Here is a 26,280-nt window from a genome sequence, read left to right as displayed (position 1 = left end):
TCCTCCTCTTTGTGCTGTTGGTGTTGAGGGCGTGTGTTTGGGGCTGGCTTGCTTTAAGCACAGGCTGCTGGGGATGCAGCGAGGGGGGTTTCGTCCCAGCCGGTGTGTGTGGCCGGGGCCAGGGAGGCTGCTTGGCAGGGAATCTCGGACACGAGCACGTTACACAAATCAAACGAGGCTTTCCTCGTGTTCTCCACAGCCAGCTCCAGTTCCTCACGAGCACACTAGTTGTACCTCGGTGAGAATGAGGGGTGGAAGGAGGAAGAATATTAATGGCTTTCTGCTCTGAATCTCTGAATAGCTGTAGGCTTAAATTGCTGCATAATTTCTACATTACGGTTAAGCATTTTCACTACAAAGAAGATTCCAGGAACATCATACTACTGAAAAGCAAAAATATTTCCTAGAACAAAGTAAGGAATCATAAAGAAGATGGTAATACGGAATGCCCACTGAGACAACCCATTACATTTGGAAATTTGCAGTCTCTTTTACTGCAAGTCTTTTGAAGTGCTTTAACTTTTGCCATTTCCCCAGATAGGTCTCTTTTTAGTTTGTCTAGTACACCTGCATGTGTTTTAGGAAGAGGGAAGGGTAGGTGAGGGAGAGCTGGAGAACGAGACAGGTTCTTTAATCCGTTTGAGTGTTGGCCACACACTTAAAGTTGAGGCAGTGGAATTACTTATGGATATTAATGGATAATAATAATCTGAATTAATCATGGAAATGAAAAGCTTGCTTGGATGTGCAAAGACAAAGACCAGGGCTAGTTGTCTTGTGTGACAGAAGCCAGCAATAAACCTGACAAACACTAAAACCAGCACTAAGATCTGTCTGGTTTATGCTGTGAACGTTCATCTCCTGTCTCTTGTTGTGGAGTGACCTCCTCTGGCAGGTGCCTGGAACGGCCCTGGGACCCTCCTGCCACTGCTGCTTTTCCTGCTCTTATCTGTGCAGCTTTTTCTATTAATTTGTGCATACCCACGGAAACTGATCTCTTGGGTCCCTCACAGAACCACCTACATGCTGTTGCGATACCTGCGTTATTTTCTCATTTGCCACTCGGTGAGCAGGGAGGGAGACGGGAGAAGTTGCTCAAACCAAAGTTGCAGCTCCGTGCAAGTGGGCTGATGGTTATTTCACCACGTCTGTACAGGTTCTGCTTGGAAACTGGAGGCAGCGCAGAGGGACCTGGGCCCTGGCTCAGGAAGAACGAGCACTAGAGGGCATCAAACACACGAGAGTGCGACCAGGAACCTGCCTTGTCTTGCCAGGGGAGGGACTCGCAGGTAAATTATCTTTGAACGGGCTTCTAACTGTAAGGGAGTCAAAAATCTCTTTAGAATGGCGTATTTTGGAAAGTTCCGGGCTCAGTGGTTATATTCATTTCATTAAACGTGGTATTGTAAGGGTGAAAATGCAGCAAAATAAGTAGCGTGTGCTTCTGTCTGTAATGATGCCTGAAGAACTCAAGGTGATCTGAAGAACTCTTTGGTTCCACATTGTAAAATAGACATAGTTTCCACACTGCTTCGTCTATAGCCCTGTCTTTACAACGTTCAGGGGTTACAAATCCTTCGTTAGGGAACTATGACAGAGGCTGCATTCTAAAGATATTGATTGCTTCCCGATTCATGTCGGGAGTGCTGGGGATGAGAAGTTACAGCCCGACTCCTGAGCGCGTTGTGATTTTCCGAGCACGCGCCAGGTTCCGCAAACTCCGAGCTGCTTCGCGTTGCCGCTCAGCAGGGTCCTGCCCGCCGAGCCCATCCACGCGGGGCATTTTTCATTCTAAACAGCATCACGTGTCTTCTCTAGAAGATGCGATAAAAGTGCGTGGTGGGCGGTGCGGGACGGAACAGCTGCGCGGGGCTCGGCGTTTTGGAGCTGGCGGACAGAGGAGCGCGCTCTGCTCCCTCTCTGCTCCCACTGCTCTGCTCCCTCTCTGCTCCTGCTCTGCTCCTGCTCTGTTCTGCTCCCGCTCTGCTCCTGCTCTGCTCTAACCCTAACGCTAACCCTAACGCTAACCCTAACCCTAACGCTAACCCGCTCTGCTCCCGCTGTGCTCCCGCTCTGCTCCTGCGAGGTTTCCACCAGCCAGCACTCCTCTCGGGAACAAGCGGCGCAGTGTGCGGCTCCTGAAAGGCCCCATTCATCTCACGGCCCGGAGCAGCTTGTTCTGCATTGTCTGGTATGCGTCAGCCTGGGGAAATCAGTACAACACATTTCTTACCGGAAAAAAACCCATGTTTGTCTTCTACCTTCAGTCTTCTAAATGAGCTGTCCAAAGGGCTTAGTTGCTGGTTTGTGGTGCTGAGGATTGGCACTCCACTGAGGCCCCCGGCACGGGATTTTGGGAACTGTATTTTTGATAGTCTAGGAAAAATATCAGAACTTGCCCTTAGGTAGTGAAAATTCAGCATAGCCAGAAGGGAGAGGGAAGAATCTTCTGTGAACAATGTTGCTCTTTCTGTTCTCTCATGAAACATTTGAGGAGACCACATTCTATATCATTTAACCTCTGCGCTTCGTAGCCTAAGAAGACCAAAAAAAAGAAAACCTGTAAAACATTGTAATTGTTGCACTGGTTTTTAGTTTAACTTGATAAAAATGCCCCCTTGGTGCGGCGCAGGGCTGAGCTGCCTGCCGAGCGCACCCTCTGCTCCCCAAAGGGCCAGCACTCTTCTTATCCTATTACATTTACTAAATATAGAGGATTATTTCCTAAATACACGAGTAATAATAGTAATTAATTACATCCTTTGGGGCAGAGTAGCCTCTGGAGGTCGCAGAGGAGGAGCTGGCCCTATAGCTCACCGCTTTATGTTTCTCTAAGTACACAAAGCGGCTGTAATCTCAACAAACGCAGTCACGGGTGTGTTTCTACCTGCCCTGGGCTCTCCCCAGGAGATGTGGAGCCACTTTCAGCTCGTTTCAAACTTTCTGGCGCAGGGGCTGATTACTGGGCAAACTGTGGCTGCAGTGATGTGCCCTGGTCATTGCAGCGATTCCTAAGCTGCCGATGCTCTAAATGAGGAGCTGCAGTGGAAATCCGCGCCGGAACGCGCGTGCTAAAGTCCCGTCGTCAAATGTCGCGCTTCGGGAGCGCTGGTTCCCGCGAGGCGTTTCTGCAATGCCGTGTCTGGGAACAGCGTTACAAAAAATAACGTGTCTGGGAGCAGGATGCTGAACCATAACGGAACACAATAATGAGAGTTTTTATCGGAAGGGATCTGTAACAGAACTAAAGCCATAAATCTAATTATCGGCTTCAGCTGAGGCGTGTCACCCGCTGAGCTGTCAGTCTGTCTGTCTGGGTAGCCGGGGCTTGCGATCACCACGATTTCCTCTCAAACCTGGGAGCTCCCTGGCAGCTTCTTCCTCTCATCCCAAGCAGGATCTCCGATGCTCGTTTCAGACGCTCTAACGAAGTGCCCGTTCTGGTGGTGTGGCTGCAGCCCGTGGCTGCTTTGTTCTCTTTTCTCCCGCGTTGTGGTTGGATTTCGTTGCTTTCTTGTGCCGTGCTCCCCCAGGACACTGTACCGTGTCCCTTGGGGTGGCACACGTGGCCCCGGCCCTGCGGCCCTTGTCAGCGGGAAGGACCATTTTCCAGGCGGTGTCCTTGGTGTCCTTCCCTTCTCCTTTGCCCACCAGCGTCCAGATTTCATTCCTTTTCCAGGCATGTCCATCTGTTTTCTGTGGGCAGATCAAAAATGAGCATTGCCAGTTTTCGCAGTTGCATTATGAATATTGTACTAAATGTCACCTTATAATCGCAGCACCTGGCCTCGTGCTATTTTGGGAATAAGAGATAAATAATATTTTTAACCTCCTTCTCTTCTCTAGAGACGGTGAAAGAAAGCAGAACAAAGCCAATAATTTAAACACAACTGTAATGTTTGTGAATCCAGACATTAAAAATCATAAATAAGGCAAATAGAAGCACAATACTGGGGCCTAAAACCGTCAGCTTTTAACTTTCCGTCTTACTTTTTGAGCAAGTGCCATGACCTTGTTTTAAAATGCTCACTCTGTAGTTCTAGAACTGGGATTCTTCTCTGAAAGGCTGTGGTGCAGACTCCCCACTAAAACCTGCAAGACTCAAGCTGGTACAAACAGACGAGGAGGAATGCAGCGTTCCCGACGCTGCCTCCCGACAAACTGCATCTTTTCTTGCTTTTTGGGAAACCTGGCAGGAGAACTGCAGAGGGAGTGGCCCTCCCATTGCCTTCTGGTCCCACTTTCCTCCATCTCCAGGAATATAAATAATCTTGTAAGTGATATCAAACATTTCCAAAAAACATACGTTGAAAGCATGAAGCACTCGAGATCCTCTGCCCAAACAAACTCCTCCCCTCCCTGCTCTCCACATTTTGGTGAGCGCTCAGGCAGCCTCAGCGTTTGGCTAATGAGCGGTGCCAGATGGCTGTAAATATGTTCAGAATCCTCCTTCCCCCTTCCCGGCACCCTCGCGCTCTGCCCCGCGCACGCACCTGCTCTGTTCCCATCCCAGACTCTCCCTGCTACCCCCTTGATCAAAACTGGCACCTGGCGTTTTTGTTTTCCCTTCAAACGAAACAAGAAGTTCGCTGGGACTGTTTGGTGCCAGGTGACACTGCTCACAATCACTTCCACCGTTGCTTGATGACTAATGTGGCCCTTCCTGTCCGTGGCTGTTCCTGTGTCTGAACCTCACTTGGTTTCTGCAGAATTCCTGTCCTGGAGCACTGCGGGTCCAGATCCCCTGCAGGGAACCACAAGGGCGTAGCAGCTTCTCCCTGTTCTGACACCAGAGATTTCACGCTTGCCCTTTGCATGGAGGTAAATGGCAAAGGGAATGAGGTGATTCATCCCAAATCATGCACCGAGGAACTGGCACAGTCACTTCTGCCTTAAACGGTCCCTTTTGTCCTCGTGGTCACTGAATTTATGAAGGTCCAGCTGAAATGACAAGAATTGCTGTCTGATGAGAGTTTCATGTGACCATGTATCCTCTTTTTCCTCTGAATTCATGCATATTGTTCTTACAGCACGTTGTCACTGAGGGCGGGCACTTCTTTGCAATGGAAACATTTCTAAACTGCTAAGCAGCAAGAAAAGGATGCAAAGCTGTATAGAGGCACCGTGAAAGGGGAAGTTGTTTCTGAGGCGTCTTAAAATACAGACGGTGACGTTTCGAAAACAAAAGCTGAACAAGGTCACAAGCTGTCTGGGAGCCTGAGGAAAGCTGAGCAGCACAGGTTCTGGGGCGCGAGCAGCGTGACTGCGCTGTCGGGGATGAGACATCCATGGGTTAGCATGGGTGAGCTTTTCCAGGGCTTGCGCCTGCGCTGGCCCCCGCGGTTTGTGCAGCGTGGTTGCCGCTCTGTGCTGTGCGGCAGATGCTCCTGTTTGCTGCAGCGTGGGAGACTCTGGCCCTCGCTCTCACTCTGCTTCCACCTCTGGTGTGTTTTAGAGAGTTCGATCCTTTCGGTAGGAGCTCGTGCGCACAGGTGTGAACAGGAGTCACAGAATCATCCAATTGTTTTGGTTGGAAAAGAGTTTCAAGATGATGGAGTCCAAGCGCTATTGAAAGGCCGCCTGGTTCGTGCAGTCCCTGCGGGGACCGATACGCAGAGTTGGCGCCTGGTGACAGGTCTCTGCTCAAGACTCCATTTCTAGACTGTTACATAAGGCCCGGGGAGGCTGCTGCTCCGAACCTTCCTCTTCCTGCCAGCACACGGGCCGATTTCTCAGTGATTTTGCCTCGTGCTGAGTTAACTCTTCACTGAAAGGGGGAAGCAGATGGCAGGAGGCAAATTTGCTTAGATGACTTGAACAAGGAGACAGATAAACTGATTTTCCAAGTGATATATTTGACGTGGAGGCCAAGTGTTATTTTTTTTGAGTCTCCTTGATAGAGATTTATCAATTTGCTTTCCTACCAATAGACGTAGACCTTGAAAAAGCGACCTGGGGAGGCTCAGAAGGCAGCGGCCGCTCCGGCTGCGCTTCCCCGAGCCCCCGTTGGTGTCCGGTGCCATCAGCACGACTCCCAGACCGGACCGCGAAGAGAAACACGGTAGAGAGCGCTGGGATTAAATATAGCAGCGAGTGGGCTGGCAGGAGGAACACTCGGCTCCCGGGAAGTGGGAGGCCGTGCTGAAGAAATCAAGTGACTTGCTTATGTTGCAGCATAAACAGGAACAGAACCCGGCTTGCCTGGTGCTGGTTCTAACCTTCAGGCAACGCTGCTTCTCCAGCGTGAGGGGAGCGCGTTTTTGAAGGAAAAGGGTGAAGATATGACTCTTGAGGCTCTGCGTGGATGGCAAGAGTCGTTCTGCCACCGAAGAACCACAGGCAATCATCGCAAACAGGAAAATGTGCATTTTTCCTCTTCCAACAGCTCTGCGATGCGTTTGCCATGACTGAGTCCATCTGCTGGGAGTTCCTCCTTCCAACAATGATGCCCACATCTCTGCGGGGCCGTTCCGATCGATGCCGGCCCTTGGCCTACTGTTGAGTGTCAGACTGGAGGCCACTGATTCTTGGGGCTCTGAATGCCGCGCTCTGTGCTGCCGTGCGTCTGTGGGCTCTTTATTCTCCTGCGGCGCTGGGAAACGGCTCGTTCTGCCGGGGCCCTGGAGGATCAATCATCGCTTGGACACGTAACCGCCGAGCCGCTCGTGGCGCGAGGGGCCGGTCTCAGCGCCGTGAACTCTGGCCTGTGCGACCTCTCCCGAACAGTCAGACAACTCATCCAGATGCTTTTTGAATTGTCTTCCCTCTGAGCGGGAGGAGCTGTTTTAAAAAAGAGCAAAAGAGTTCTTTAAAAAACTAAAAATTAATGCAGTGGAAGGCTCCCGATAGTTTTCAGTCCCCTGGGGACGTTTTATAAAGTCAAACCAAATGGATGTGTCTGAAAATACAGCAGATGATTTGCCATTCTTGTGCTGTTTCCAAAAAGTGTAACTCGCAGCTCCGCTTTTCAACTTTTTCCTGTAGCGCTCGTGTTAAAGAGCAAAATTGTCCCAACGCCACCTCTGACCTGCCCCGAAGGGAAGGGATCCTGGAGCGGAGCGACGGAACTCCCACCAGCAGCTCTTCTCATTAACCAACGTGTAGAGATATATATATGTATGTGTATATATTTGCTTTTTCATCAGTTTGCTTTCCTTAGTACCACGTTTTATCCCCGCCGCGGTTTCCTGGCGGCCAGAGAACCACTTCGGCTTCTGCTCCAAACCAGAGTTGGGAAGGAGGTGCAGAAACCCCAGGGGAAGGGAAGAAGGAAGAAGAGAGAAGCAAGAGAAGGAAGCTGAGGAAGGGACCGCGGGAGGACAGGGGAGTCTGTCCGTGCGGCCTGGATCTCAACACCCACGAGTCAAACCGGGCGACTGTGCCGCGCGGGTGTTCCGTGCACACAACCAGAACCCATCGTGTGCCCGGTGGGTGACACAGCACCGGGTGACGCCCAGAAAAGAGGGAAACCGTGAGTCAGAACCCACAGCGAAAGATTTCACGTGGAAAGACACCAATTCACGGGGATGGGTCTGTAAAGAGACTGCGTGAAGGTGCCAAAGAGCCATAAATTCTTCCTTCGAGAGTCCATCTGGCACAGACTGCGCAAAGGCAGCAATTAGGACAAGAAGGCAGGAGGTAACGAAGGGAAATGAGGAGAGGGGGGGATTGAGAGCAATTAATAGGAATTAGTTTTATGAAGTACAAGAAACACGGAATGAAAAAAGGCAACTTGAGGCAGAAATTCCTGTCTGTCGGTTTGAAGGGCACAATAACTGTATTTAGGGAAAAGGAATCCTAGCGATGGTCTTTTTTAATAGGTGGAGAGATGCCGGTGTTCAGAATTAGGCAGAAAAAGCCAGGAATTGTTAATAAATATTTCTCCCTGAGGTCTGGAAAGAGTCGAGGGTGATGTGCCAGAACCACGCGTGCATGCAGGGTACACTTCCATGCGATCGCCGCACGCGTGCAATGAAACTGAGTTGTTTCCTTTTTCTTTAGGGAAGTGGATCTGTTCACGCTGAGCTTTAATTTGAAAAGCTGGTTGGAACTTGTGAAGTCCGTAATTATTCTGGCGAATGTAGGTCAAACTGTTTTCTATTTTCTCCCTGTGTCTCCGGGGGCTCGGGAGCGGATTCGGTGCTCAGGTTCTCCACGGTTCCCCAGGCTCCTCGTGAGTGAGACACGGCCATCCCTACCACAGCAGAAACACCGGAGAGCTCCCAGTTAACACACTCCGATGTGCTTCAGCCTAAAGATTCAGCTCCAGCTGCTGGTACAAGTGGCCAGAAGATAATTCCCCAGCTCCGAGAACACAGCGCAACGCGTTCAAACCCACCGGTGTGATTCAAAGTGGATGCCGAGTGTATTAATGGCCCGGATTTCAGCTGGGATATCAGTAGCCTGTAGCTTTCCACCTCCCGCAGTCCTCCAGAAATAGATCTCGCCTCAGCGTTTTAAGGCATTTGCCTTATTAGAGAAAAACACCCCAACGGCTTCTCTCATCAGTAACTCCAAGAAGTGTTTCTGCGCAGGAGGAGCCACGGGCTGAGCAGAAAGCTGCTGTCTGTCCACCCACCGCAGCAGCCGCTGCCGTTAGTCACCGTGGGTTCTGCTCCGTCCTGGCCTTTGCTTGCTTTGCTTGCCCCTTTAATGCAGTGAAAGGCTCGAAACTGCTGGAGAAATATGGTTTTAGCCACCATTTTATCCACCCAGATTCTCTCAGTGTGAACTGGACGTGGAGCACTGGTGTCTGAACACCACAGGCCTGCTGCTGCTTTATCCCAAAGTCTTTCACCTCGCTCCAAGTGGGTGTAAATTCTATTTATAGCCACCAAAAGCCTCTTCATAGTCGTCTTCTGCTGTAGAGAGGCCTTGCGGTGATTCAGAAATTTGCAGCTGCTCTCTTTATCTGCGTTTGCCTTGAGTTATTGACTCTGAAGGGCATTTGCAACCTGATCCGATCCCTGTGAAGTGTAAGGAGAAGTATTTCTTGTCAACCCCCTTCTCCCCACCGTGCCTGTGTGTTCAAGGCAGAGCTGTGCATGAGCAGGATTCCCTGGCCATTAGCAGCCTTCAAAACGGTTCTTCACCGGGGCGCTCTTTATTCTTATAACAACACAACGTTTTCTGTCCGTGGAGCTGACGCAGTGGCCACGCTGGACACGGCAGCTCCTGGTCGGGCTCTTTGTGCGGCGTTATCCCCGCATGGCTGGGCCCACGGAGCTGGCGTGCGCCGCACAAAGCGCCTCTGTGCTCCTCGCGCTCCGCCTGGGCTCAGCACCGCGTGCCGGCGGCTCCGGACACGCCACCGGCACCCTCCGGGGGGAACGGGAGCCAAGGCCGGGCCTGGAGCGCTGGGCTGAGCTTGGGCATAAAGACCAGAGTCAGTGCCCACAAACAGGTGCTTTGGGAAGCTGCACTACTCCTAGAGCACGAAGGAAAGCAGAGGTGAGGCTCCTGAAGAGCTCGACACACCCGCAGGCAAAAGGAATTCCGTCCTGGCTCTTTAAAGCTCTTCTCAGCGTGTTTGGGATTCCTGTTGCTCCCCAGTCCAGCACAGACAGTTGTTATTTCTCAACTTACCACCTCTGCTTTTCCAAGTTCTGCGCAAGACTGAACACAGAACTTTGGAAAACTCTTCAGGTCTTTCCAGACTCACAGAATAAAATCTGTGCAGCCTGTTCTTCAGACTTCTGAAGCGTCTCAGAACAACGTTTGGATGCTGAGGGCTCACCCAGAGGAGTCGAGACACGGAACTTCTTAAGATGTTAGATTTTAATGTTAAAAATGTAAAAATAGTTCCTTTTTTGGTGACAAATCGCCGGGCAGCTTTCTGCCCCATTGCAGACACGTGTCCTGTGGTCGGTTTGAACCCGCGGGTCCCGTGTGTTTGTGTTGTCGTGTGTGGTTCCTGCCCCCACCCGCTGCCCAACTCGCTGCCACCGTGTCTGTCTGTCTGTCTATCAAATATCTTTGGACTTGTCTAGGGAACGAAGTTCCCTGTGGAAACCTCGTTCTCCATCAGCCTGCGCGTCGGCTCAGAGCGTCTGGGGTCCGACACCACAGGACGGAGCGTGCCCAGCTGGCTGTGTCCCTGCCCCAGCTCCTCCCGCACCCGCGGTTTATCCTGTTTGACCAGGGCTTTGGAAGCGGCTGCGGGACTCGTGTGCGGGGGGGTGTGGAGACAGGAACCCAGAAACAGCACATTCCGTAGGATCTACAGGCGAGCCCAGAGATCATGGAAATGGGAGAGTTGGATGCTCTTGTGCTGGAGCTGGCTGGCGCTGCCCTCAAGAAAGACTCTTCTATTCCTTTCTTTTTTCATTTTCCTTTAATTTAAAAAATTCTTTTCATCACAGCCTTAAAATCAATCAAAATAAAGAAAGCTGCAGCAGACGGGACCCGTGTCCCGCACTCTGTACATGTGGAAGGTTCAATTTACAGAAAAATCAGTGCAGATTTCTTTCCAAAAGCAACAACCCATTCCGTTATCCCCCCCCAGTCCCCTCGGTGAGAAGAGGAAAGGAGAACCTGAAATACAAGTCAAAGAGCAAAAGAAGGGGTGGATCAAGCAACGATCAAATCAATATCGTGTTTATAAACACTCCTTTGAGCAGTTGCAGCAGAAAGTAGCACCTTCAGAGCCCCTGGCGTGCGTGTGGGAACCGAGGGGGTTCGGGGAGCGTGAGACATGAATGACGCTTCGTTATGGACAAGAATCAGCTCCTCCAACTTCATTCGCAAATGATTTGATTCCTTTGACTATGGGGTAGAGAAAAGTGAAAGAGGGGAGTGTTCTTTTCTCCCATCGGGTTAGTTTGGGGGATTTAAAGGGATTTTGGACCATCCTCTGATATCGGGGGTTTTGTTCTTGTGGCTCAGATACAAATAGCTCTGGAAACCATTAGTTATTGGGGGGGTCTGAGGCTTTTTCACAGTTTTGCCCATTGAAATTTGGTGCCAGTTTGGTGGGCAGAGAAGGGCGGAGGTGCCGGACGGGGCTGGTTTCTGCTCTGCATGTGGATGGGAGGTGAATTCCCGAAATGGGGAACGTTGAACTTTTCTAGGATTTGCCGTTTCGATGACTGTTCTCGTTGTAAGCGGAACACTGGAGGTGAGCGCTGAGGGAAGCACGGCCCGAGTCTGAACAGAGCCCTTTGGGGAGCGTCCCCGAAGGAGAAGCTGGGAGGGATTTTCTGCAACAATCGCGGGCTGGAAATCTTTGCGAAAAGGAGTTTGGATCCTCCTCGCAGCATCACTTCGGGTTCCCGACTCCGCTCTTCGGTCTCTAGGGCATCGAGGCTCCTGCTCTTCACGTGGTTTATGAACCGATGTGCGGTGCGTGTTCCCCGTGGCGGGGCCGGTTCCTCTGCCCCCGTGGGGTGAAGCGTTTCCGTGTCCAGGGGACTTTGCCTTTTGGGCCACTTGCATAATAAAACTCACACAGGCTCCTGAACCCCCAAACCGCTCACACAGAATCTGCTGGAGTCCTTTTCAAAGGTTCTGGTGGCAATGGAAGGATAATTCCCTTCCGTCAATGACTTGGGGTGCTACGGTACAGAGGGGAGAACTTTGCGCAATTTGGATTTTTAAAGAATGATAATAAAAAGAGGGCAGAACTCCAACCCATGCAGAAGGGCAGCGAGATCTCCCAGTCCTGCATTTCCGTGCAGGATCCAGGGGCTCCTGATGGGTTTCTAGGTACTTTGTGCGGGGACCGGACCCGGGGACTCTGCTACTGCTGCTTTGGGGAGAATTCCACAATTGCAGCTGCGTTTGGGTGGAGTGAGAACCACGTCGGAATTGCCCCTGGGGACACGAAGCGTCAGGCTTCTCGAAGGGGCCGGCTGCTAAAACAAAGTGGTTTATTGTGACCTGGAGAGGTTTCTACGAAAAAATTCACATTTTTTATAATACAAAAATATTCCCAAGCGAAAAATACACGTTTTTTGTTCTGAAAACTCATGTTTTTTTTCTTCCTAAGTGACTCCTTTTCCCTTGTCTGTGTTCTCTCAGTCACGGAGCTGAACGGGAAGGGTTTTATCAGAGCGCCTCACATGAGCTCTTTTTTATTCTCTTTCGGGGATTACGCTTTTTCCTCTGATGCGTCCAAACAGATCCTTCAGCTGCTGGGACAGGTAGGAAACATCACTGACAAACCCCAGCTGCCGCTGGGGCGACGCGTGTGGCCCTGGAGGGCGGCGGGGACAGGAGCGACGCCGCCCCACGTGGTCACCGCGGGAGACGCTGTTTGCAAGGGCCAGGGCTCGTCTGGCAGTGTAAGATCTCAGCAGTGATGGTTCTAACAGGGGAAGGGGAGGAAGACTCAGTAAAACCAAGCAGAAACGGTTTCTCCGCAGCGCTGGCAGCTCCGGGTCAGCCCCGCGAGCCTGGGGGAGCTGAGCAGACACAGGAGCCGCTCTCCTTTCCAGGAGCAAACAGACACCGCCCGCTGCCGGGATAACTGTCACGGTTGATATTTTCACGGATTGTTCGCAATGCAGGTAAGGGAACTGGATTTGTTTGTTTGTGAGGTACCAGCGGGATGTCACCACGTGGGTGCACTTGGAGCCCTTTGACACATCTTTGACATCCCCTTTCTTGGCTTGCTGCTCAAAGGTGTGAAAACTGAGCCGGCTATGGAGCCAAGCGCTCGAGGGCTTGGAGCTGGGGGCCAGGCTCAGCTGTCCTTCCGCGGGGCTGGTCCTGACCAACACAGCACAAACCGACCAGCACAATCAAACCCACCAAAACGACTTTTGGCTCTTGGTTTCTGGCTGCCGCCTGTACACCCCGATTTTGCCATTTCCCCTCAGCTCAATGCAAAACAAAATACTGAAGTGAAAATGGAAAAAAAGCCAGAAAACAACCCCCCCAAACAACCCGTGTGGGGTGTCTGTTAAATTCAAGGCTTTGATCCTCTATTTGCACAGAAAGGAAGACATGGAGCTGCGAGCTCCGTTGGCCGGGGGTCTGTAAAGCAGATGGCTGTGGGGACACGGGTCGCAAACCTCTTCCCCCCTTCTGGGGGCTCCGTATGTTCCACAAACACCAACTGCCCACCCGGGGGCTCAGCACCGGCGCTCGGCCTCGGCTTCCCGGCGTCTCCACAACAGCTCCTGGACAGCGGGGACTCGCGGGTGTTGGCTGGGACGGACACTTTTGGTTTTGTCACTTATTTCCAAGAGGACGGTGAGGGAACAAGACGAGAGTCTCGGTCAGGGAGCTCCGGCGTTCCGAGCAGCAAAGCCAGGCCTTACGGGAGCATCTGTCCCGTGGCTGCACACATGCTGCTCCGGGCATGCAGGGACGTTCTCTAGGAACCGGCGCCTTCTTCCGTCCTCCGAGCGGGACACGAGTGGGGCCTGCGGTGCAAAGGGCGCTCTTTAACACAGGAGCTGTGAACCAGAACGGCATTACTGCAACGCGGGGGTTTCATGAGGGGATGTGGCGGAGGAAGGGAAGGCTTCAAGCTTTGAGAAGCAGATTCGGGGCGAGAACAGGCACCTTTTCACTCTTTTGAACACTGTAAATAATAATAATTAAAAACCCCAGGCGGAACGGCCGCCCGCCCCCTCCCCCCATCCCGGGCTTGCCTTCACATCATGCTCTTCCTGTACTGGGACTGTGAGCTCTGTCTGCCCTTGCAGTCCGAGTGCTGCAGTTCCAAGTGCCTGTACAGGTCCCGCAGCTCGCGGATCTCCTGCAGCACCCTCCTGGCCTGGCTCCACGTGGAGGACGCCTCCCCCAGCAGCCGCTCCGACTCCTGCAGGATCCGCTCACAGTCCGACTTGGAAGATGACGAGGAAGAAGAAGAAGTGGTGGTGGTGCTGGTGGCGGAGTCCTTGGTCTTCCTCTTGCCTTCCCCGTAGCCCTTCACCTCCGTCAGCAGTTCCTGAGTTTTTTCCAGTTTCAGTGCAACCAGTTCTTGTATCCGGGACAGCTGCTCCGGCTCCGCCGAGGCGAACTGCGCCTCCAGCCCCCTCCTCAGCAGCGCCCGCGGCGCCGAAGAGTCCCGGCGAGACAGGATTTCTTCCATGGAGGCACATTTATTCTTTTCTGAGTGCGAGAGCTTTTTGGGGACCTGTGGCGTGTACATGGTCCCTTTGTCAAAGGAGTCATTGCGCTGCCCGGACCTGTCCCACGAGGTCACCTCCCGCCTCGGGAGGCTCCCCGTCCGCCCCTTCTCTGACGGTTTGACGTTCTCGGAGTCCGAGCGGCGCCGGCCGGCGGTGAGATGAGCCACCGACTTATCCAGATCCACGCGGAAACTCTCCTCGCAGGTGCCGTGATCCTCGGGAGAGGCGTCCTCCTCCTGGATCAGGTCGAGCGTCAGCATGCCGTCCGACGTTGAGGTAGATGCCTGAAGAAACAAAGAAGAGACGCTCAAGATCACGGAGTCCAACCAGAACCTCAATCCAGCACTAAACACGGCCCTGGGAACCTCATCTGTGTGTTCAACCCCTCCAGGATGGCGACTCCAGCACTGCCCTGGGCAGCCTGTTCCAACGCCCACAGCCCTTTGGGGAGAAATCACCCCAAATTAACACCCTCAACCTCCCCCAGGGCAACTCGAGGCTGTTTCTTCCCGTCCCGTCATCCCGGCCCCTGTCTGGCCACGCTCTGCTGGGAACTTGAAGAATTGTGTCATTTCCAGCATCAGGACAAGGGGTGTTGGTGATGGTGAGCTGCCGCTTCGCCAAAGGGTTTGCACAAAACCCCGATCTATGAGAACAGAGGACCAGGCCCAGGCAGCTCTGGGCCCTACGACAGTTTTCAGCTCAGCTCTTCTGGCATTTCCTTATAAATGAAACAGTTACAAGGGAATTTCACCTACAGAGGCGTCTGCAATTCCTTGTACGTACCACAGCCATCAGGTGTCCCCGCGTGGGCGGGCGCCGGGAGTGCTGGATCTTGGCCCTGTCGCGCGTGGGGTGCGCCAGGTAGCTGTCCTCCTCCACGGTGACCTGCGGGACACGGCCGTGAGCCCCGCGCCTGCCGCCCTGCCCGCTCACCGCCGGCGCGTCTGTCTGTCCCAGCCAGCGGGTCTGTCTGTCCCAGCCAGCGCGTCTGTCTGTCCCAGCCAGCGGGTCTGTCTGTCCCAGCCAGCGCGTCTGTCTGTCCCAGCCAGCGCGTCTGTCTGTCCCAGCCAGCGCGTCTGTGCCCTCTGTGCCGAGACGGTGACTCCAGCACTGCCCTGGGCAGCCTGTTCCAATGCCCACAGCCCTTTGGGGAGAAATCACCCCAAATTTCCACCCTCAACCTTGTGGCTGTTTCCCCTTAACCTTTCACTTGCAAATGGAGATTCTGGCTTGACGGAAATACATCTGCCACCCAGTGCTGAGAAGGCAGATTAAACATTCCCGGTTGGACCCTAAAGGATTTGTGAAGCTGAAATGCGCCCGAGTCCCCGTCCCTCAGCGCAGCCGGGGCCGCGGGCCGGCTCTGGGGGACGGTGACGGAGGGAGGGGCTGGTGGGATGAAGATGGAGCAGGGTGGGCTGGCAGATGGTGCCGCGCTACTGCTGTTCAGTTAATTCCTTAATTCAGTTCCACTACTTAAAGCTCCTTTGCGAATGAGCCCGCGGCGTCATCCCCCGGAGCAGCGGGTGGGAGGAAAGACTCCCCAAAGCCCCGGGAAACCGATCCTGCGCGAGGGCTGACGGGACGGACAGAGCCCCTTGTCCCCGCTCTGCAATCAGCGCTGCAAACGAATCCCCAGGCTGGGATTAAACTGCCCCAAACCTCAGCAGAGCCCGCTCTGTAGGTGTTGGTGGCTGCATTTGGGTGCAGTCCATAAAGAAACCTCTTTGTGTTTCTTTTAAATAGAAATAAACTGACTCCAGTTGTCTAAAACCTTCGGCCAAGATTAAAGCAGAGACAGAGCCTGGGCCCGGCCCGGAGCCCGGCTCACCTCGTCTAGGATGCGGTTCTTGGCGCGTGTGATGGCAGAGTTGAGGGCGTTAATCCAGGACTCTTTCTCTTCTGGACTCACAGCCAGGAAGATCAGATTCGGTGCCTACGAAAGAGAGAATCCAGGTCGGCGCCAAGGACCAGACTCACCCGGGGACGTTTCCGCGCCGTCCCTGCCCACGGCAAAGCCGCGCGGCCCGGCTGCCCGGGCTCGCTGGGCACGCAGGCAGAGGGTCCTGCAGCCGCCGGCCGCTCTGCTCGCAGCCCTTTGCAAAGCACACCCGCGGTTCCTCTCAAAGCCCAGCTTCCCAACCCAAACGCAGGGACATCTCGACGTCCCGGCTCCTCCTGCCTCCCTCTTCGCCTCCACACCCAGCCCAGGCTCCGTCCTCAGTGGTGCCGCAGCCGTTCTGTGCCGCTGCTGCTCCCCCCCCGTTTCTGCCTGTTGTACCGCAGGAGGAGCCGCATTTTCCATGCTTTACTCTATCGGTTGTACACCGAGGGCAGAGCAGGTCTGAAAATATGGCTTCTATAGGGAATATACTCAGCAGAAATGAGGTTTAACCTCAGAAGCATTTTGTGAAATTGTCCAGAATTAAGTGCTTGGTTTTATTTACTCAGTGCAGCAGACCTGAGTCCCTCACAGCGGAATCACGAATCGTTTTGGTTGGAAAAGAGCTTTAAAATCATGGAGTCCAAGCGTTAACCCACCCGTGTCCCTGAGAACCTCATCTGTGTGTGTTTAACCCCTCCAGGATGGTGACTCCAGCACTGCCCTGGGCAGCCTGTTCCAACGCCCACAGCCCTTTGGGGAGAAATCACCCCAAATTAACAACCTCAGCATCCCCTGCTCAACTCGAGGCCGTTTCCTCTGCTCCTGGCGCCTGTTCCTGGGGAGCAGAGACTGAAACTCTCCTTCTCTCTCCATCTCTCCCTGTTCCTATCGCTCCTGATGTGGTAAATTGATATTTAGATGTTTTTAACCAATCTGGGCTCCCACACGACTCGCCCCCCCGGTGCCCCGGTGCCGGTGCCGGTGCCGGTGCCGGTGCCGGGCTGGCGGAGCAGGCAGGGCCCAGCGTACTGTACCGTGTTTCCAGGCTGTCTGGAGTGGGCGAGGGTGAATTTGCTGTGGTTCTTTTTACTTCTGCTTTTGGACTTCCTGAGCTCTTCACATTTCTCATAATCGCTCAGGTCGAACATTTCCTGGATGTTTTTTTCATCTTTTACCTGCAAAATAAACCAAAAGCCAATCCAGCGACAGCCTTGCGGTGTCAGACAGAGAGGCAGCAGCTTTCAGCTGTAAGGCAGGGGGTGCACAGGGGGCTGAACATCCCGAACGTGTCCTGGGGCTTCCGCTCCGGGATGTGGTCACCGAAATATTGTGCAAAAGCTGACACCTTAAGACACCAATTCGGGGACAGCACTAATAGCTGTGCTAGTTTTGGAGGGGGAGAAACAGATTTTCAACAGGATCGTTTTACTCGAGGCTCTTCCGGAACAAGTGGGACATATTTAGAAGGATAACTTGGAAATCACAGTCTCCTGGGCTCATTCCTGGGGATTCCTCCGGGATTTCACTGCTCCTGCCACCCCAGAGTCACCGGGACGGGGCTGAACCGCCGCGGTGTGACCAGACACGGGGGCCGTGCCTGGGGACCCTGCACACCAGCGCGGGGAGGGACAGTCCCATCGGCGCTCCTGCCTTCTGGAGCCAGCGCCGCCAAACTTGGAGGGATCAGGATTAACACTTGCTATTTTTACCCCGGCAGCCTGCGCCGGCAGCTGAGCCGCGGGGGGGATTACCCACTACCCACCAAGAAACACTTGTTGTTTCTCGTTTTCCCAGAAACGCTTCGTTGGCCTTTGGAGAGTCACCGAGCGGCCACCGCGCAGCTTTGACGAGGTCTGTCCCCAGCACTTTCTGGCTGAAGGCACACGGCTGTAGATAAATACCGCAGAGGCTTCCATTGCAATGAAAGGCGTGACTTGCACAAGGTCCCGGAGGCCGCGGCCGAGCTGGGGGCAGCGGGTCCGTGGTACGCCCCCCCCCCCAGCCCGGACCGCGCGGCGTTGTCGCTCGGGGACGCACAAAGGAGAATTTCGAGCCTGTCCTGCGCGTGGCCCCGTTGGTTTGTGCGCCCTCCCTTCCCTCGCTCTCTCTAACGCCGTCTCCTCACATCGCACTCCTACAGCACAGGAGCTCTGCTCTTTCCACCCCAAACACGAGGAGCGTGGGGAACGGGATGGGACAGAACGTGGGTTCTGTGTGTCCGCTAAGGACAGAGCTGCAGGAGGTTTAAATCCGGCTCAACCTGCTAATCCCAGCCCAGGTCAGCGCGGGCTCCGCGCGGTCCCCCCGGTGCTGGGAAGGCTCACGGTGACGAGGCCTCGGCTTTGGGTTTCCTGAAAGGAAAGGACGCCGCCCCGTTTAATGAGTTTCCTCCCGGCTTTTGGGAAGCGCTGAAGGAATTCCCCAAGATTTATTTTTCTTTTAAGAGAATTTAAACAAAGAGGCTGACTAACCAGATAAACTGACCATCTGGCCTTGTGCAATGAGTGCGGCCCCCCCGCCATCCTTTTCCTTCGATCCCCCCGTTTGTCTTCAGGAACGAGGAGGCGAACCCTGCGCACAGCTGTTCTGAACCCAGCAGATCCTTCTGACTTCTGCTCTTCCCAACAGCCGCTGTCTCCGGGCTGTCATGGCCAGAAATGGGAATATCTCTGGCAGACAATGTCTGTCTAAATATCCTCCGCGCACGTTTCTAATCAGCTTTGATCTCTTCCCAGCGCCGTCCCGCAATCCAGCTCTTTCCAAGAACCCTGGCGGAGTTTGCAGCAGGAAAAGCCGATTTCCCGCGGGCCCGGCGCGGCGGCCGGGGACGAGTCCTGCCCGCGATGCTTCCCCGTGTGGGTCACTGGGGCTCGCTCGGTAACGCACCGAGGCCGTGGAGTGAGCGGGCCGTGATGTCGCCGTTCGAAGGTGGCCGTGTTGTGCCCCGCTGGCGGGAAGGGGCGCGGGGGCCGAAGAGGAGCGAGCTGGGGTGTGAATGACAGAACACAGCGCCCTCAGGGGCAGGGCTGTCACGCAGCTCATCTGCTGAAAAAAAACCCCAAAAAATACTAAAGGCAAGTCCTGCCTCCCCGCTGCCTGCTGGGCAGTGAGCCCAGGGCCGCAGCGCCCCCGGGCAGGTAGGTCTGCGTTTAAAGGATCAAGGTGTATAAACCCCAGCTGTGATTGCTGCTGCCCTTTGCTGTCGGTACTGCACCTGCCCAGGCAGGCAGAACAACTCTTACCTCCTAACGCTCCTCAAAATGCTCCCGTGCTCCAGCTATGAAGGGAAACTGAGGCACGGGGCAGGGACCCACAGTGGCCCCGTCCTCTAAGACAAAGGTCCCTAAATGTTCTCCCCGAGCCCCGCGCGCCCCGGGGCGGCTGCGGCTGCGGGCGCGGGGTGTTGCTGATCCCGGCCCGTGGGCCGCGGTGGCCGCGCTGGCCGGCGTGGCCGGCGCCGCGTTCCTCACGCCTCACCCGCAGCTGCCGCCGGGCGCCAGGAATCCCGCGGCACGGCGCCCGCAGCCCCTCTCCCGCCCTGCAGGGGTATTTCTGTCCTGCTGCTCCCAAAGGGCCGTGTCCCCCGCGAACGCTCCGGCAACGGGAGCATCCCCGATGCGCTTTCAATTAACTTGGGCCTCTTGTTACAATCTCCTCCCTCATCCAGTTGTCACCTGTGGCGACTCTGAACCACTTTGGCTCCTGGGCCGAACTAGGAGCACAATGCAAGAGTGGTTGCTCCATCACTGGGCAAAGTTGTGCCGTTTTCCTCTTTTTGGGTGATTTGCCTGAGCAGTTCCCTGTTGACACGCAACATCCTCTAAGAAAATGCGGAAGGGACAGAGAAAAATCACAAGACGCCGAGTGTAATGTGTCCATGAGACACTGAAGAGGTCAAATGTGGCTTAACAAGAAACCTACAGCTGCTCGGTGAAGCTGAATATCCAAACATGGGCCGCCTGGGGACGGCGGCGGGAGCGTCTTCCCCTCTCACGCTGAGCTGGGGGTTTCACTTCCTCAAGCCATTAGGAAGGTGTGTTTGCTTCGCAGCGCTCAGCTCACTGCAGCAGATCTTCTCATGTGCGGTTTCTGCCCCGAGTGCTTTTTCTGGCCGATGGCCACACGCTGAATGATGAAGTCTGAGGGGATTTTGCAGAAGTTCAGCGAGTTTTCTTGCAGCGGGGAGGATCGCGGAGCCGCCCAGAGCCCCCAGAGCCCCAGCGCCCCGCGGGCTGGAGAGCTCGGCGCCCGTCGTGCTGCACGGCTGGCGGAGCACACGGTGCTGGAGCAAACTCCACAGCCCCCAGAGGCCGATGCCCTGACAAAACCAGCCCTCAAAAGCCCTGTTTGCACTTTTCCAGGTACAAAATACATTTCCTCTCCTCACAGAGTCGGTTTGTGGCCGGGCTGCCCTCCGGCACCCACACCTTCTCCTGACGGACAGAAATAGATCACGGCAAGGCTCTGAGCGCAGCTCCCGAGGCAGCACAGCGATTCCCAGCGGGAATATTGATGGCATTTGGGGAGTTTAACAGGACCGGTGGGATTCGGCCTTTTGGAAAGCGCCGTCCAGCCCTTCCAGACCCCAGACAGGTCTTGTTCCTGCCCCGAAGCGACATCTGTCCCCAGGGATCCCCACGTGTGACAGCTCCCCCTTCCCAGGCACCTCGTGCCTTGGGGAGACAAGGATTATTAACCCGGAAATTCAGGCAAAAGCAGCTAAATGACCTGTTTGAATTAATGCAGTGAGTGCACGGCAGAGCCAACGAGTCCTGCTATTTAACCCCTTTTTCTGCGCTGATGGGGAAAGGCCGGGAGTCCCGCTTTACCCGCTAAACCCGCCTTCTGCTCTAGAGCGGCCACTGAGCTTAAGAGGAGCTGGCAGGAAACACCGAGGTTAATATGAGAGTCAACTCGTCAGCCCCATCCACCAAATCCACGTTGCTGCAGCGGCTTTGATGGAGCAGAAATAATTCATAGCAGAGGAGGACTTGATCTTGGATCTGGAGCCTCCGTGCCGCCGCGGCAGCAATCGGGCTGAGATCAGCCTGTCTGTGGCCGTTTCCACTCGGGTTTGTATCCGTGTCTCCGCAGGGTCTCCGCTGTTGAATTCTCCCCCGGCTGCCCCCGGCGCTGCCCGCGGCCGCGCTCCCGAGGCGCCGCGGCACAGCCCAGCGGCACAGCCCGGCAGCTCGAGCCGGCAGCACGACCCGGCAGCACGACCCGGCAGCGCCTCCGGTTCTGCCACCAGCCATAATCTGGCATGTGAAAGAAAACGGAAAGACCCAAGGGCCCGGCCTGTTCTGCTCGACAAATCCCCATTTCTGGAGCTATTTGCAGGAGCCGCGGGCACCTGCTGCTGAGAGCGAGTGTGCGGAGGGAGCAACGCTCGGAATGCGCGTTAGGACCCGGGGACGGGCCTCCCAGAGCACATCACAGAATCACAGAGTCATCTGGGTTGGAAATACCCTGAAGATCGAGTCCAACCATTCCCCAGCCCTGGCACTAAACACGTCCTGAGAACCTCAGCTCTGTTCAACCGCCCAGGGACGGCGACTCCAGCACGGCCCTGGGCAGCCTGTTCCAACGCCCACAGCCCTTTGGGGAGAAATCACCCCAAATCTCCACCCTCACGTCTTGTCAGTGGGTGAAAACCTGGCTGTGCTGAAAAATGAACCCCCAGTCTGTACCGAACACCCGCTGATGTGAAAACACCCGTCTGCCTTTGAACAACTCTCACAAACACACAATCGCCAGGCAGCCAACACACGTGTCCCGCCGTCTGGACACACACCTGTCCCTCTGTCCAAGCACACACGTGTCCCTCCGTCTGAACATACATGTGTCGCTCTGTCCCTACACACACGTGTCCCTCTGTCCCTACACACACGTGTGCCGCACACCATGTGCTGCAGCCGCCTCGTAGCCGGTGATTCCCAGTGACACAGACGTATTCCCAGTGTCACAGACAGACACATTCCCGCTTCCTGGTGACACAGATATGTTCCCAGTGACACAGACAGACACATTCCCGCTTCCTGGTGACACAGACAGACACACTCCCGGTTCCCGCACACACGCCCAGACGTTCCCTCCGTACCGCGTTCCTGCACAACCGCAGATTCTTCCATATAAAGACATCGGCGGGCGCCGCTGCCTGTTATTGATGGGCTCGCACACACTCGTGCACGCGGAGCCGCTGCTGCTCCAGCCGCACGTGCGCTGGGGGGTATTTCCCTGGTTAAAAAACGCACAGAACAAACCCAAGTGCTGCGGGGTCGGGAGTCGCATCCCGGTCTGCGCTCAGAGCACGCAGGTTTAAAGAGGGAGGGAGGGACGGACAGACGCATCTTTTTCTGCGCATCTCCATCCCTGTATTAATTCATTCTATCTTGCGCAGGGTTTGCTGCTCTGTAGCCAAGCGGAGCCGTTTGCTGGCGGTTTATCCTCCGGGTTCAAGGAGCTGAGGTACAGACAGACAGAACCCCGGCGGCAGCGCGGGAGTGGGGACATCCCGGTGTCACCGGGGGCTGCGGGGCGGCACGAGTTCGGAAAACACTCTGCTTCTGGTGGTTGTTTTCCCCGGCGGGACCCAGAATCCTTCCCCTCAAGGGGAGTTCACTCTGCCCACCCGTGCGGCTCCTTCCCCGCTGAGACGGACCCCAAAGCTCCAGTTCTATCCCCACTAAACTGCACTTAAGCGTACATTTCTACTCAAGCACGTGCCACTGTGAACTGGGACCCCGGTGCAGAGAAACCATTGACTGCTGGACCCGAGGCGCAGGTCAGGCCCTTCCTGCCGTGTCTGACTGTCCGGCGCTTTCTAAACTCTGCTCCGTGGCCCCAGAGCCACACAAGCCGCGTGTCGGTCATGCTGGATGAGCTGGTGAGGAACCCGCGCTCTACACGCCGCGGTACTCCCCGAAAATAGATTAATCACAGGTTTTGTGTCTCGTTAGCACGAGTGCTGCCTCTAACATTTCTGTCCCTGGACCTGCACCCGTGTCTCTGTGTCCTGGAGCAGCCAAGAGACGGAGTGAGCTGTGAAACGCCAGCACATGGCTAAGCCTGACCTAGGCTGTCGGGCTGCGCTTAGGCTATTTCTGTGTCCTAATAACCCCTGATCCATCCGTGATTCGATCAGCCTCTAAATCAAATTACGCGTGGCGCTCCGGACCCTTTTATCTCTAAGGGGATAAAGCTGGGCCAGGTGACGACGCATCTGAACAACAGAACCCCCGCAAGGAATAACCCACTGGTGGGTGAAAACCCCCAGCCAGAGCCGTGGTTCCCCCCACACCCCCGGCCTAAGCCCGGCCTAACCCCAGGCAGCTCTGCCCCGAGACTGCAGGTGTCGGCAGAGCTGGGCCTGGGCATTTCTGATGAATTTACCAAGACAAAAACCGAGGGGGGGGAGCTGTGCAAGGCCAGCGGGACCCAGCGGCCTGCCAGTCACATCCCATTAACGCTCACCTAAACCCCACACTAAACCCCACATTAAACCCCACACCCGGTTGATGTCGAGCGGAGACGGGGGGGGAGGAGAGGGGACATGTTTTGTTCAATAAGGTGTTGCACCCCGGCTTCAATTTCCCCGTTTTCCTCTAGCAGGGAGGAAAAACAAACATAAGAAATAACGGATCCATAAGCGGCTCGAGTCCAGTCGGGACACCAGTGACCCCAGCCCGCCCGGCGGCAGCGGGACCGGCGGCGCCAGCGATCGGGCACGGAGCGCGGGCACCGGGGAGCAGAGCACGCAGGTTTGAACCCCGAGAAGCGGCTCCTGCCGGGTGGCGGCGCGGGGAGCGGCCCCGCTGGCACAGCCCCCCCGCGCCCCCGCGCCCCCCGCGCCCCCCGCGCCCCCCGCGCCGGGGCTCGGCCAGAAAACACCCCGAGAGAGAGAAACCGCCCCAGGGCCCCGGCTGAGCGCCGGAGCTTTTCAGATGCAAAGAGGAGGCAAAAGAGGGGGATGGGAAAGGAAAAGGAAACCGATCCTACCTCCTTCTCCGAGATGTAAAGCTGATCTCCCTTCAGAACCACGTAACGGTTTTTCCAGATTTCCCTAAAAATGCCTTTCCCGCAGAATTTGCGCACCCAGCCGACCTTCTCGGGCTGCGCAGGCTGCTGGTTTCCATCCTGGGGCCCCTGCACAAAGACGGAGGGAAGAAAACGGGCGGAAAATCGGGATTATTCTTCATTTTACGCTCCTCGCCCCCTCCCTCTGCCCCAAGTTCGCCCCCCCCGGCCCCTCTCGGCGCCGCCACCGAGGGGTCGCTGCTCCCCCAGATTTTCTGCTGCAGACACGAAGCGCCAACAATAATCGCGGGGCGCCGGTGCGGAGCTCGCAGGGTGTCCCCCGTTATATAAGCGAAGCCGCTGTGTCCAGCCGCACAACGCGCGTTTCCCCGCGGAAAGACGAGCGGGAGGGCGTCGGGCGCAACTGAAACCGGCGGCTTTATTTACTGCAGCAAAAATTGCGGGTTTGAGCCTTTTCTCAATTAATCCCCAGCGGCAAAAATCCGCGGCCGGGTTTTTATCGCGGCTGTGTGGGTGGAGAGCGGGGTCGGCGCGGCCGGAGCCCCCACGGCGATGGTGTCTCGGGGCTTTCTGGTCTCCTCGCACCCGAGCGGTGGCGAGAGCGGAGGCGGAGGGCGAGCGGCCGCCGCGCCGCGGTTGCATCTGCCCGGGGGCTGTTATTTTGCTAAGCGAGGGTGGGGGAGCAGAGGCCAAACTGGAAACCAAGAGCAACCCCCCCCATCGCACTCACCCTTTTTGCAGAATTGTATTTTTTCATCATTCCTCGGCGCTGGGGGAGCTGAGGGGTCGGCGAGGGGCTCCCCGGGGTCCCGAGGAGGGCGGACGATCCTCCTCTTCCTCCCCGCGCTCCGGGCGCTGTGCGGATCACGGGCGCTCTCTGGTTACGCGCGGAGCCGCCCGGCTCTGTAATCCATCCTCACACCCCCGCGCCCCCAGCACCATGGCTGGGCCGGCCGGGCCTCCCGCTCGTCCCCAGCGCGGTGACGTCTGAGCGCACCCGCCGCGCCATCGCGCCTCCGGCGCCGTGTCGCTCCTGTTCTTTGTTTCTGGCTCCATCCGCGCTCGGGGGGCGCGCGGGGTCAGCGGGCGGCGCGGCCCCGGCTGTCCCCGCGTGTCCCGTGTCACGCCGATCGACCTTCCCGCGAAGGGCAGCGCGGGCGGCGCGGGAGGGTCTTTCTGCCTTCAGGATTTTAAAGATCAAACCACTTTGCCGAGTGTTTCCCGGGAGGGCCTGAGGGCAGGTGAATAAAACCCGGCGAGGTTTAGGCGCTGCTTAGAAAAAACCCTTTTTCTGTTTATTTGGTCTCTATAAATCACACAAGCGCAGAACTACCTGAGCCGGGGCCGGGGCGCCGGGCTGGGCTTAGAGAGGTGCATAAGAACAGAGGGAAAATCAGCACGGCACAAGTTGTGTTCAGATGGAGCAGAGGTGGGTGAACAGCCCACCAGTCGCTGTACAGCGCGACCCCTCCAGCGCCTGGGCCAGCGCACACCAAACCGAGACCCAAACCCCTGCGATGGACACGCCTGGGCCAGCACCACCAAACCGAGACCCAAACCCCCTGCGATGGACACGCCTGGGCCAGCGCCACCAAACCGAGACCCAAACCCCCTGCGATGAACACACCTGGGCCAGCGCACACCAAACCGAGACCCAAACCCCTGCGATGGACACACCTGGGCCAGCACCGCCAAACCGAGACCCAACCCAAACCCCTGCGATGGACACGCCTGGGCCGGCACCGCCAAACCGAGACCCAAACCCCCTGCGATGAACACACCTGGGCCAGCACCACCAAACCGAGACCCAAACCCCCTGCGATGGACACGCCTGGGCCGGCACCGCCAAACCGAGACCCAACCCAAACCCCTGCGATGGACACACCTGGGCCGGCACCGCCAAACCGAGACCCAACCCAAACCCCTGCGATGGACACACCTGGGCCGGCACCGCCAAACCGAGACCCAACCCAAACCCCTGCGATGAACACGCCGAGGGTCCCGGTGACGCCTCTGGAGCTGCGACCTGCTGGACCCAAACCATTCTGGGGTGTTTGCGGAGGTTTTGAATGAGGGGCCGGGGGTTTGTACCTTTCCTTGATCTATTGCTGGTGTTTCTGTCGCGCCGCAGGATGTGAAAACAGATTCAAATCTGGCAGCAGCTGCCACGTCATGCCTCAGTTTCCCCAGCTATACCATGGGGACAATGATAATTGCGGGGGGTTTTTTGACAGTTTTAGTTTAAAAGTGGCTCAGTGCTTTATTCCTGCCCTT

General features: G+C 55.8%; 1 protein-coding gene across 3 annotated transcripts; it reads right to left on the bottom strand.

Annotated features, from left to right (window-relative positions):
* Positions 1-9,720: 9,720 nt before the first annotated feature.
* Positions 9,721-24,981, bottom strand: PLEKHO1 (pleckstrin homology domain containing O1). Of its 3 annotated transcripts, XM_082073355.1 has the most exons (6): positions 24,737-24,981; positions 23,968-24,114; positions 17,004-17,144; positions 15,916-16,020; positions 14,868-14,969; positions 9,721-14,365 (listed from the first exon to the last, which is right to left on the bottom strand). In XM_082073355.1, exons 1-6 carry the CDS (start codon positions 24,764-24,766, stop codon positions 13,601-13,603), a joined length of 1,290 nt encoding a protein of 429 aa, XP_081929481.1. In that variant the 5' UTR covers positions 24,767-24,981; the 3' UTR covers positions 9,721-13,600. The 3 variants fall into 3 exon arrangements, with proteins under 3 accessions (XP_081929481.1, XP_081929482.1, XP_081929483.1); XM_082073356.1 differs by lacking the exons at positions 23,968-24,114; positions 24,737-24,981 and adding an exon at positions 18,441-18,726 and having other exon boundaries at positions 9,722-14,365; XM_082073357.1 differs by lacking the exons at positions 23,968-24,114; positions 24,737-24,981 and adding an exon at positions 17,732-18,012 and having other exon boundaries at positions 9,722-14,365.
* Positions 24,982-26,280: the final 1,299 nt, after the last annotated feature.

Source organism: Streptopelia decaocto (genome assembly GCF_964273445.1).
Source record: "Streptopelia decaocto genome assembly, chromosome: 26".
Lineage (NCBI taxonomy): Eukaryota > Metazoa > Chordata > Aves > Columbiformes > Columbidae > Streptopelia > Streptopelia decaocto.
This window is presented reverse-complemented; position numbering and strand designations above follow the sequence as displayed.